The 12,023-nt window shown below is 42.6% G+C and overlaps 1 protein-coding gene across 1 annotated transcript; it reads left to right on the top strand.

Moving 5' to 3' along the window:
• The first annotated feature begins 614 nt into the window (after positions 1 to 614).
• prelp (proline/arginine-rich end leucine-rich repeat protein) lies at positions 615 to 11,726 on the top strand. The gene is made up of 7 exons (XM_022197293.2): positions 615 to 752; positions 4,520 to 4,958; positions 5,041 to 5,226; positions 5,334 to 5,491; positions 5,575 to 5,771; positions 10,995 to 11,070; positions 11,250 to 11,726. Exons 2-7 carry the CDS (start codon positions 4,524 to 4,526, stop codon positions 11,338 to 11,340), a joined length of 1,143 nt encoding a protein of 380 aa, XP_022052985.1. The 5' UTR covers positions 615 to 752; positions 4,520 to 4,523; the 3' UTR covers positions 11,341 to 11,726.
• Positions 11,727 to 12,023: the final 297 nt, after the last annotated feature.

The raw sequence follows: 12,023 nt of genomic DNA on the forward strand, positions 1-12,023 counted from the left end.
TCCCACTTCCTGAGAGCCCCACCACAACAACCAGGGCCTCAGCTGGACCTCAGTAATCAGGCTGCTTCAGTTTACTTATACTAGAGAGGGAAAAAATCCTCCTGGACGTCCAACTGACACAGAAAAGATGCCATGGAGTCAGTGGAGAGATGCTGCTAATGAAAAGCACATGACTGGATCCGTGTACAGCCATCTAAACAATGGCGGAGTGGGTGGGAGACAGAGAAGAGATGCAATAACAGCTGGTCTTTCCCTAACAGAAGTCCAGTGTTCACTGAATTTCTCAAAGACCTCTGACATAGAAACACATGCTTGTGCACTTACACACAAATATGCAAACGTGTCCAAAGTACCCTTGTTTTATTGCCTTTTTTTTCATGATACAGACACTCTCATCCATCGGTGTGGCAAAACAAAATAATAATAAACTGAGATGCAGTTTAAACACATGAAAGAGACTGCGGTCTTCCAGAAGGAATTAAGATTAAATCTCTCTGGCCCGTTGCCGAGCAGAGGGGGAGAAAGAACCACTGTGACCTTCAGAGGGAAAGAAGCCAGGGAACAAACCCAACAGGCAGGCTTGTCCACCAAAGAGAGAGAGAGGGAGGGAGAGGGAGGGAGGGAGGGTTAGGGACGGAGAGAAACAGAGGAAGAGAGAGAGGGAGAGAGGGGAAGGAAAAGAGTGAGAGAGGCAGAGAGAAGAAAGACAGAAAACTTGTGACTTGACAGAAGAGGGCAGGTACCAGAGGCAGGTAAGAAACTTTATTTGTTTTCTCCAGTGGGGCTGCTTTTGATGGAACGTGATCAATAAGATAAGAATGCAGCCAGGAGTGCGCTTGAGTCAAACAGAGAAGCAGAGAGAGGAAAGAGGGATGTATTTGTGGACTGAAGGGGGAATCCTGGCACAGGCAGCTGAGCCATGCCGGTGTGTTTCTATAGAAACGTGCTGCCACACAAAGTGGTACTCTGTCCTCCGTGGAGCTGCCGCACACCGACTCTGCTGCTTTCTGCTGCTCCTTCACGCTCACCTTGATTTCAGCCAGGGTTTTTTTCATCACTGAGTGAAGAGAGCTGCTACTCCAATAAAATGAGAATGTGGAGGAGCTTCAGCTGTGCTTCTGAAAAACACATATTGCTCCCTTTGGCTGGTGCAATCAGATGGATCCTCAAGGTTTTCAAAGTGATCACTGACAGGATTTTCTGCTCTATTTACCCTGCAGTGAGTTCAGATGCTGCTCCAAGATGGGTGTTAACCAAAAGTCAAAATAAAGATGAGAAGGAATATTCTGGGAACTTGTCAGACACGCATGTTTGTTCTCTTCTCTAAATTGTAAGTGAGGTTCAAAAAGATCATCTTTGCAGCATGAGAAGAATGTTAAAAGGAAAACAGCAATCAATCTTGGTTGAGTTGGCTGATGAGCCATACAAAGAAGCAGGATGACAGTGTTCAGGTCAGACAGAAGAACAGAGTCCTGGAGTCTGCACAACAGTGTAAACTTCTGCTTCTTCTCTCTGTTACATTTTCCAGTGTATTTTCTTCCGTCTTTACTGCTCATCTATATGGAGTCACCATAGAAACAGATCCAATCTGTGATCCAGGAGGTAGGATATGATATCACAGATATTTTCAGATATCTGGGTCAGTTCAATGAATTCTGCTGCGTATGACGTGAGGACTTGTGTGGTTTAACAAAACACTGGTGATGATTTTTGGTTAAAGGAATGACAGTGGCTGTTCTGCCAAAACAAAATGGAAAAAAAAAAGATTGGAAAGAACTCATCATCAGGGACTTTGTGATGACAATGAGTGCTATTTAATTGCATGCCACTAAAAAAATGAAAATCCTGATTTTTTTATAATCTCCAGATGCACATCAGTATAAACAACAGTCTAATACATGCAGCTCTGATGATGACAGAAGATATGAATTACTAATACCATTACTTTTGACTAGTATCTCACAGTTCTAAAATTTCAAAATATCTGAACTTTAGTTTAATAACTGCAGCTGGAGAGACCATCAGTTGCTCTGTGGAAATAAATATTTTGGTTTTTGATGTCAAAGAACACAAAGAATACATATTTAATAAGAACAAAAGATATCATATGTTGTCTATTTAGTTAATGTCACACTTTAATTACAGAAGACAACTGAACAGATGAAAGTAAAAATGCACTGTGGACCCAGTAAACAGGAGTTAAGAACATAATCCACCACTTAGTTGGTCCATTTAGTCACATCATATGGTCCTCATGTGGATTTTGCCAATGTGGTTTCATATGATTGAAAGCTGTCTGGTGTATTAAAATGAAGATTTAATTAAATGACATAATATATTGTCTTTTAAAAAGTCAATTAAAGACAGAAAAACCTACCAGATAAGGATAATTTAATCCAGTCCTTGTATGATAAGATAGTTTGTCATAGTGTCTCTGACTGGCTGCCATGAGTGTAGTTCTCATACTGATGTGTATCACATTAACTTATTGAGGTCCCAAATAACAAACCTTTGTCAGTTGGCTCCAACACTGATTCTTCAGTAGTTCGCCAGACTTCTGGTCATGGCTGGAGCATGAGGGGCAGGAGGAGAGCTGGTGCTGTTTTTGAGTGACGTGCTGCGAGTGAAAACGAAAAGCAGTGCCAGGCAGCACCATCAGAGAAAAGTTCAAATATGTTTTGTCAGGCATAACAGATTCCGGCCCTCAGTCTCATTCCTGCCCTCAGACTTACATGTGATGTTTATCGAGCTTTCCGAACCAAAGCAGCGTGATCGGAAACTAATAGTGCCTTGATACTGAGGGATTGTGTATTTGGAAAACTGTGTGGTGATCATTTAGAGTTTGTTTAAACTGATGATGCACAGTGAGAAGAAATGCTTCAGGAGTTATGAGATGCAGTCAGCATGGCCTAAGAGGATCATTGCACTTTGAAAAATGAATTTATCTTAGCTGAAGGGTGAATACAACTGCCTCTGTGTGAGGGAGGTCTTTACATCATTCACACAGTGAAGCCACTTTAAGCCTTTCACATCTGTTGGATATATTCAGAAGTCACGAGTACACACCTAAAATCTCCTCCCCTCTGCTCTCCTGCTGGAATGAAAACTCCTGGGTGTGTCTCAGATGAGTCTGTATACAATTAATGTGCTACAACATCCATCCACTCTCTATACACTGCATTATCCTCACTAGGGTCACGGGGGTGCTGGAGCCTATCCCAGCTGACTCGGGAAAAGGCAGGGGACACCCTGGACAGGTCGCCAGTCTGTCACAGGGCTACACATATAGACAAACAGTCACACTCACACCTACAGGCAATTTAGAGTGATCAATTAACCTCAGCATATTTTTAGACTGTGGGAGGAAGCCGGAGTGCCCAGAGAAAACCCACGCATGCACAGGGAGAACATGAAGACTCCATGCAGAAAGATCCCAGGGCGGGATTTGAACCACAGATCTTCTTGCTGCAAGGCAAAAGTGCTAACCACTACACCACTGTGCAGCCCTGTGCTACAATATGAAAAGAAGAATTCCTTCATGAAAGCAACTCTGCAAACAACATAAGCTCATTCCTATGTAATATGCAAACTTAAAACACAGACGTAAAGAATTTTAAGATACGTATTTGTTCCAGCAGAGTTTGTTTGGGGTTTAGTACAGTTTCCACTGGGCCTCCTGCATCAAAGTGCATTAACCTTCCAGACCTGTAGTTTTCTCCCACAGCTCTCACTCTGGACCAGTGCTCACAATAGAGCCTTTATCCTAAAGTTTTTCTTCCCTCTCATTCATAAGTACTAATTTCCTGTATCACCATTCACCCCCTCTCTTCTACAATGCAATCAAATTAAACTAAGTATTAGTTCCAACTGGAGGAGGTAATCAGTTTCTGTCACTTTGACGTTATGAGATTCGTAAGCCTTATTCTACTTGTCATAACAGATACTTGTTCATACTTATAGAAACACTGCAGGACACTGGAAAGTTCATATAAAAGCTTGGACTGCTCTCTCAGGGTGCACATTTAAATTATTTTCAGCTCAGCAAGACACTGAAGTCATAAATATCTTGTTTTTGCACATTTTTGAAGTTGAAACAAGAGTATACTTGGCATGGCAGACTGCTGAATGTTTGGGTATATGACTATACAGACTCAGTGTTTTCATTGTTAAGATGCCAGTGAAACTTGTTTCATGTTTGCCTTCGGCTTTTGACTTGTGCCAGAAATATTCCCACGCTCCCTTCAAAAATAAAAAAAAGTCCAAAAGCAAACACAAACAGTTGCTCACTGAAAATTTTCAGCACTATCAAAGATGAGATGACCATCTTGGACAGCACTGAGCCTCGGGGAGACGATTAAAGGTTTGTACACACATGAGTCATCACACCCACACGGAGAGAGAAACTCTCAGGGGACTGATGTACTTTAGCTTTCAAACTTTCTCTTTCAGCCTACCCACATAACTGTACTCTACATACTGTAAAGGAAATACAAAACAACAACTTCCATTTCCACTGCAGGACAATGAAGGCTGGTGCGGGACTCTTCTCTGCATTGGCTCTGTTCCTCCTAATCGGAGCAGTAGCCACCCAGAGAAAGCCAAAGAAGCCAAAACCCAGCAGGCGGCCACCTATCACCAGAAGGCCTTCTGTCCCCCAGCCTGCCATACCAGCACAGCCAGAGCCCCAGGAGCCCACAGACTTCCCCCCGCCCATCCTGGGCCCACCCTCCATCTACCCCGACTGTCCCAGAGAGTGTACATGCTCCCCAAGCTATCCCAATTCTCTCAACTGTGAGAACCGGAACATCCGTGTGATCCCAGTCATCCCATCCAGAACTCACTATTTGTACCTGCAGAACAACTACATCTCAGAGGTAACAGCGGAACCGTTCAACAACGCCACCGAAGTCCGCTGGGTCAATCTGGCAAACAACCGCATCCACCGAATAGATAAACAGGTCAGAGAGTTTCCTCTAATAATAGTCATGATTTTGAAACGCCATTTTAAAGCGTTTTTTTCTGTGTCTATCTCTTGTGCAGGTATTTGAGAAGATCCCAGCACTGCTGTATCTCTACGCACAGAAAAACCAGCTAAATGAAGTCCCTTCAGGCCTTCCAGCGAGTCTAGAGCAGCTTCGCCTTGGAAGGAATCGCATTTCAAAGATCCCTGCAGGAGCCTTTAACAAGCTAGTAAATCTGACTCTGCTCGACCTGTACAACAACCAGGTGGTCCTCAAACAGTTCCTACACTGCACTATTTCAGCAAAACAATCAACTATCTTTCACATTTTCTGCAGCAAATATGAGTGAGTGCTGTCTGTCTTTACTTTCAGTTGAGTGACAGTGACATAGGAAAGAGCACATTTAAGGACCTGAAGAGCCTCATGCAGCTCAATCTGGCTCGTAATACTCTGAAGAAGATGCCTGCAGGCGTACCAAGCAACCTCATACAGCTTTTCCTGGATAAGAACCGTATAGATGACATTCCAAAGCAAGTATACAGTGCACACGATGTCTCACAGTAGATGGATGGCTGGATGCGAGTTTTCACAGTTGGTGTTCTTGTCTTTTCAGAGACTACTTCGGAGGTTTCACTCACCTGGCGTTTGTGAGGCTGAACTACAACCAGCTGAGTGACAAAGGAGTTCCCAAAGCTGTGTTCAACGTGTCCACCCTGCTGGACCTGCAGTTGGCCCACAACCAGCTCGCCTCGGTTCCCCTCTTCAACGGTCATCTGGAGCACCTGCACCTCAACCACAACAGCATTGAGAGTAAGTCATCTCACAGACTCATCTGCATTTTGCTTTTGGAAACATTTTAGCTGGACGCCTACATTTAGGGAGAGTAGCGACAGTAGATTTAGACAGTTTGCCTGACTGTGAAGTGATGAACATCAAAGCTACAGTATTTGAGATTACAGTGTGAGATTCTTCAGCTTCGTGAAGTTCAAAAATTCTTGATCAAAAGCCTTCAGAGGTTTATTTTTGTGAGGTATGCGGGTTGTAAAAAGGGAATTATAGCAAAAGTCAGAGCAGCTCTCACCCAGATTTGCAATCTGGATTCACTGAATGAATTGTTTGCTGACTCCTGACTCATTCTAGGCTTTATTGGTGTCATTAAAGCAGTGATTCATAAACAGGGCCCATAAAATATTCACCCCCATGGTAGTTTGGGCTTTTATTACTTTTTGACACTGAATCACAGTCAATGTAATTGGGCTTTTTGTACAAGAATTTAAGACTCTTTAATGTCAAAATGAAACCACATTTTTACAAAATGATGCAAATTAATTAAAAATATGAAACATAAAATAAGTGATTCTATTCACTCCCTTAAAGTCAGTATTTAATAACTGCACCTTTGGCCAATTAGCATTAAGTCTGTGTGGATAGCTCTCAATCAGCCGTGCACATCTGGACACTGCAATTTTGCTTTTCAATAACTTTTTCACGGACTTGTTTGGAGTGTTCTTTTGTCTTCATGGTGCAGTTATATTGAAGAACACTGACTAAACTTTCCAGATACAGGCGTCTTTATACTGCAATACCTTGAGACCCATTCACTGCGCTCAGATAATCTTTGTTTTAGTAACTGTGTGTCTTCTAGCACCAACTGGGTGCAAGATTGTTGAATTAAGTGAGCCACTTTAAAAGGGGTGAATAGTTATTCAGTCACTCATTTTATATCTTCTCTTCAGTTAATTGTGATTCTTCTTCTTTTCCTTTCGGCTTTTCCCTTCAGGGGTCGCCACAGCAAATCAATTGCCTCCATCTAACCCTGTCTGCTGCATCCTCTTCTCTCACACCTACTACCTTCATGTCCTCTTTAACCACATCCATAAACCTCCTCTTTGGTCTTCCTCTAGGTCTCCTGCCTGGCAATGGGAAACTCAGCATCCTTCTACCAATATATTCACTCTCTCTCCTCTGGACATGTCCGAACCATCTCAGTCTGGCCTCTCTGACTTTATCTTCAAAGCCTCTAACATGTGTGGTCCCTCTGATGTACTCATTCCTGATCCTATCCATCCTGGTCACTCCCAAAGAGAACCTCAGCATCTTCAGTTCTGCTACCTCCAGCTCTGCCTCCTGTCTTTTCTTCAGGGACACTGTCTCCAGACCAAACAACATGGCTGGTCTCACCACAGTTTTGTAAACTTTCCTTTCATTTTAGCTGAAACTCTTCTGTCACACATCACACCTGACACTTTTCTCCAGCCGTTCCAGCCTGCCTGTACAAGCTTCTTCACCTCTTAACTGGGATCTGTGGTGTGCTTTGTTGATGTTCATCACGCTAAACGTCTGCTCACATACGTAGGTAGATCCGAACAACACCAGCGTCCTCTGTGCCATCTTCTGAATGTTTGGAAACTTGGCTTCACTTAGTGAAGCCTAAAAGTCATTCAGCTTAAGGGAGCTGAACTTCTCCTTTAAGACCGAGTCACTTTGAAGATTGATCAGTTCCAACTGCAACTCCTGAGGTGTCGTTTCTGGGTCTTGTGACAAGGGACATGATACCAGCTGAAGTGGCTTGTCAGTTTCTTCAAAATCAGAGAACCCATGGCAGAATTCTCCATGTAGGTCGTCGAGTGATTCTATATACACTGCTCAAAAAAATTAAAGGAACACTTTTTAATCTAAGTATTGCATCAAATCAGTGAAACATGTGGGATACTGATCTGTTCAAGTAAGTAACTGAGGGGCTCTTTAGTCAGTTTCAGCTGCTTTGGTGTTCATAAAATTAACAACAGATGCACTAGAGGGGTAACAATGAGACAACCCCCAAACAGGAATGAGTTTACAGGTGACATTTTTTTCCTTCCTAATTTTTTCAGACTGTTTTTCACTAGTTTGCATTTGTCTAGGGTAAGTGTCACTTCTGGTAGCATGAGGCGATACCTGGACCCTACAGAGGTTCCACAGACAGTCCAACTCCTCCAGGATGGCACATCAATGCGTGCCATTGCCAGAAGGTTTGCTGTGTCTCCCAGCACATTCTCAAGCACATGGAGGAGATTCCAGGAGACAGGCAGTTAGTCTGGGAGAGCTTGACAGGGCTGTCGAAGGTCCTCAACCCATCAGCAGGACAGGTATCTGCTCCTTTGTGCATGGAGGAACAGGATGAGCACTGCAATAGCTCTACAAAATGACCTCCAGCAGACCACTGGTGTGAATGTCTCTGATCAAACAATCAGAAAGAGATGTAATGAGAGTGGTCTGAGGGCCCACCGTCCTCTAGTGCCCGCTGTGCTCGCTGACCGGCACCGTGGAGCTCGGCTGGCATTTGCCATAGAACACAGGAATTTGCAAGTCCACCACTGGTGCCCTGTGCTTTTCACAGATGAGAGCAGGTGCACGACAATGCCCAGTCTTATGTGGTTAGAGAACTTATGCAGTTCCTGGAGGATGAAGGAACTGATACCATTAGCTGGCCCCCATGCTCACCTGACCTGAATCCAATAGAACACCTTTGGAACATTATGTTTTGTTCCATCTGACACCATCAGGTTGCTCCTCAGATTGTCCAGGAGCTCAGCGATGCCCTGGTCCAGTTCTGGGAGGAGATACCCCAGGACCCCATCTGTCGTCTCATTCAGAGCTTGTCCCAGCATCGTCAGTCATGCATACAAGTACATGGAGGCCATACAAACTACTGAATACCATTTTGAGTTGCTGTCAAGGAATTTCAGCAAGATGGACTAGCCTGCCACATCAGTTTTTCACTTTGATTTTGGGGTGTCTTGAATTTAGTTGATAATTTTCATTCCCATCAAACAATGTGGCACTTTTCATTCCTAACACATTATCCAGTCCATATCAATGCTAATATCCAGTTTGTTTTTTCCCCGTATTGAAATATGATGTATTTTCAAAGTATTCCTTAACTTTTTTTGAGCAGTGTATTTCATCACGTCGACTGGCCTCTGTCAGCGTCGCCAGTGTAGGAAAATGAGCGAAGGATTTTTTTGACATTTGTCTTGAGAATAAAGTCAGTTTGGCTTTGAAGGCTGTCACATTTGTGTACATTTCGTGCACAAATTGATCTTTCCTTTGCAGCTTCACGTTCAGCTCATTCATGTGCATCAGTACATCCACGGCAAAAGCAAAATCACAGCCACTCTGTGGCACAGCTCAGGAAAATCATTGGTTTTCCCAATTAACTTCAAAAATGAGCTAATCTCGCCTTTGAGCTCCCACACTCGCTGAGATACTTTCCCCAAACTTAACCAGCGGACATGAGAGTGGTAAAGCAAGTCCTGGTGATCAACATCAGTTTCTTCAAGAAACTTAATGAACTGACGATGCTGAAGCCCTCTCACTCCTATAAAGTAAACAAATTTTACGACTAGCTTCATGACAGGATCAAGATGCCAAACAGACTTACAGAGCGCTTCCTGGTGGATTATGCAGTGTAGGAAAATCACATCCAGCTCAGAGGTTTCCTCCTTCACCTTATCCTGGATTCTTTTCAGCAGCCCGACGTTTTTTCCTGTAGAGTTTGGTGATCCATCCGTGGTGACATTGGAAAGTTTATGCCACAGCAGCTTCATCCTCTGGATGACCCAGACTTCCTGTCCTACAGTCCTCTTCATGTGTTTTCCCCTTCATGGATTCCATGGTCAAAAATTCCTCCGTTTTCTCAAAATGTTGATTAATCCCTCTAATAAAAATTAAAAGCTCAGCAGTGGCCTTTATGTCATTACTTTTGTCCACTGCAAACCACTTTTTCGTTCAGTGAGCTGGCTAAGTCTTCGTCCATTACTTCAACACAGAGAGTAACTGTCCTGTGATAAACTAATTTTTTCAAATTTGTTTTTGCTCTCTGGAAACAGGAGACCTGCTGTCTCTACCATGCATTCTTTCAAAAACTCCCCTTCGGAGAAAGGCTTGCTAGCCTTTGCTATTTTGAATGCTGGCAAATAACTTGCCTTCGGGCTTGACTCTTGAATCGTATTTTGCAGAAAAAAACGTATTTTGCTGAGTGTGTAAACTGGCTGCCAGCCTCTGACCGTAGCTGTCCGTTCTTGGCTGACTGGTTGCTAGCGTAGTTAGCATGCTTCGTGGAAAAATGCCAGCTGATATTGTATTCTTTAAAAACCGCAACGGTTTCACTGCAAATAAGACAAACAGCCTTTGAACGGACTTCAGCGAAAAAATATTTAGTAGTCCACTCTTTCCGAAACACTCGACACACACTATCGACTTTTCTTTTCGTTAATCCACTCATTGTTATGGCAGGGCTTAATGCAGTTGCAAAGTAGAAGAGAAAATAAACCAATAAATATCACTTGTGTCTGGAGCGCGCCATCTAGTGGAGACAACAGAAACTTCGGGTACTGCAGGGGAAGGCCAAATGAATGTGGTATTCACTGTAATTCGTCAATTCTAATATTGACAAAATTATTTCGCGGCCGGATTGAAAAGCCCAACGGGCCGTATGTGGCCCGGGGACCGTAGTTTGCCCATGCCTGTTCTAAAGGGTTCATTTACTTTTCTTACTACTGAATCTGAGGTAGCCACAGTAGGCCTGTTTTAATTTTATAAATTCTTTTTCTTTCTTTTTCTTTTTTCTTTTCTTTCTTTCTTTTTTTTTTAAAGAAAAACTCTCTCATGGCTTTGTTTTTGTTTAGACTAAAGCTCAGCAAGTTTTTGCTGACAGGGCAGCAGAGCTTTACTCCAAGCTTCCAGAGGCAATAATATTTTTTAAGTCATCCTTCAGAAGTTAATCCTCATGTGACGTGTTCCATAATATTTGCCTCTAATTAGTGCCGTCTTCTTGTCTTGTCTGTAATTTATTTATCCCTATTTCCCCTATTCCTGCGGTGTTTCCTGATGCCATTTGTCTTTTTTACTGAGTTATGTCTTTCCCTGGTTTTAAAGCACTTTGGACTCTGTCTTTAAAATTGTTAAATAAATTACCATCATTTGTACTATTAACAATCACCACTAAACTAAGCTGACTGCTGGATATTCACAACCTTGTTTTCCTAACAGGCATTAATGGCACCCAGCTCTGCCCTTACAGCCTGCATGCCGACCTGAGTGATCACAGCGTGGTGCCCAGGCTAAGGTACGGCACATTATGTCACATCTTGGCACTCAACAACATGAATTGGCACAGTTCCACAGAAACAAAGGAATTGCATCAGCACCTAAAGTGTTTTGAAAACCCAGAGACATTGTGATGGCACGTAAATTTCCTGTTTTTTTTGTGTGTGTTTTTTTTGTTGTTGTTTTGTTTTGTCTCAGGTACCTGCGTTTGGATGGAAATCACCTGAGTCCACCCATTCCTCTGGATGTCATCATGTGCTTCAGACACCTTCACTCTATTGTTATTTAGGAGAAAAGTGCCAAAAGGCCTGCAGGCTTCCGCACACGCACAAACCACACATACACACACAAGTACACGCAAACACACAAACGCAGAGTCACTGTGTACAAAGTGAATTCAAGACAACACATCACGGTCAGTGACGTTTATCCAGCCGTACGAATATCTGTAAAGCTTTGATAGTTCAAACTTTTTGACTTTGATAAATGTCATTGTTGCCAGCGAATTCAAACATTAAACTACAAATCTGCAAAAAGTGGATGTTGCAACATTTAGGGTTAGGTTTCTGTAGGAGTTTCAGTTTATCTGTCTTATTTTGTCTACAAAGATACAGAGCATTGAATATCGAAAAAAACATTAGAAAAAGCAAAAAAAAAAAAAAAAAAGCCTAAAAATACAGGTACATTGACAGACATGCTACAGATACAAAAGGTAGTTATGCTTGCTGGCAGATGTGATCGGAGTAAAGCAGCTGCCAGCGACAACAAACAGACCTGCAGTGGATGTCAAAAGCACCAAATTAAAACATAACTACCATGTAGTTGAAACTGTCCCAAATGTGCCTGTGATTTTCAGGATACTCCATGTAAAAATGCCATTTTATTCTTTTTATTCTTAGTCTTCTGTATATTATTATTCTGTATAAAGAAGCTTTGTACAAATCATGGTAAATAAAAAGTTTTCTTGGATCA

Source organism: Acanthochromis polyacanthus, chromosome 5 (genome assembly GCF_021347895.1).
Source record: "Acanthochromis polyacanthus isolate Apoly-LR-REF ecotype Palm Island chromosome 5, KAUST_Apoly_ChrSc, whole genome shotgun sequence".
In the NCBI taxonomy this organism is placed as follows: Eukaryota; Metazoa; Chordata; class Actinopteri; family Pomacentridae; genus Acanthochromis; species Acanthochromis polyacanthus.

Excerpts from the sequence above, each read along its gene's own strand:
- prelp (XM_022197293.2), top strand. The coding sequence starts at position 4,524 with ATGAAGGCTGGTGCGGGACTCTTCTCTGCATTGGCTCTGTTCCTCCTA. Across the intron at positions 5,492-5,574 it reads CGTATAGATGACATTCCAAA|AGACTACTTCGGAGGTTTCA; the intron begins GCAAGTATACAG and ends TTGTCTTTTCAG. Across the intron at positions 11,071-11,249 it reads AGCGTGGTGCCCAGGCTAAG|GTACCTGCGTTTGGATGGAA; the intron begins GTACGGCACATT and ends GTTTTGTCTCAG.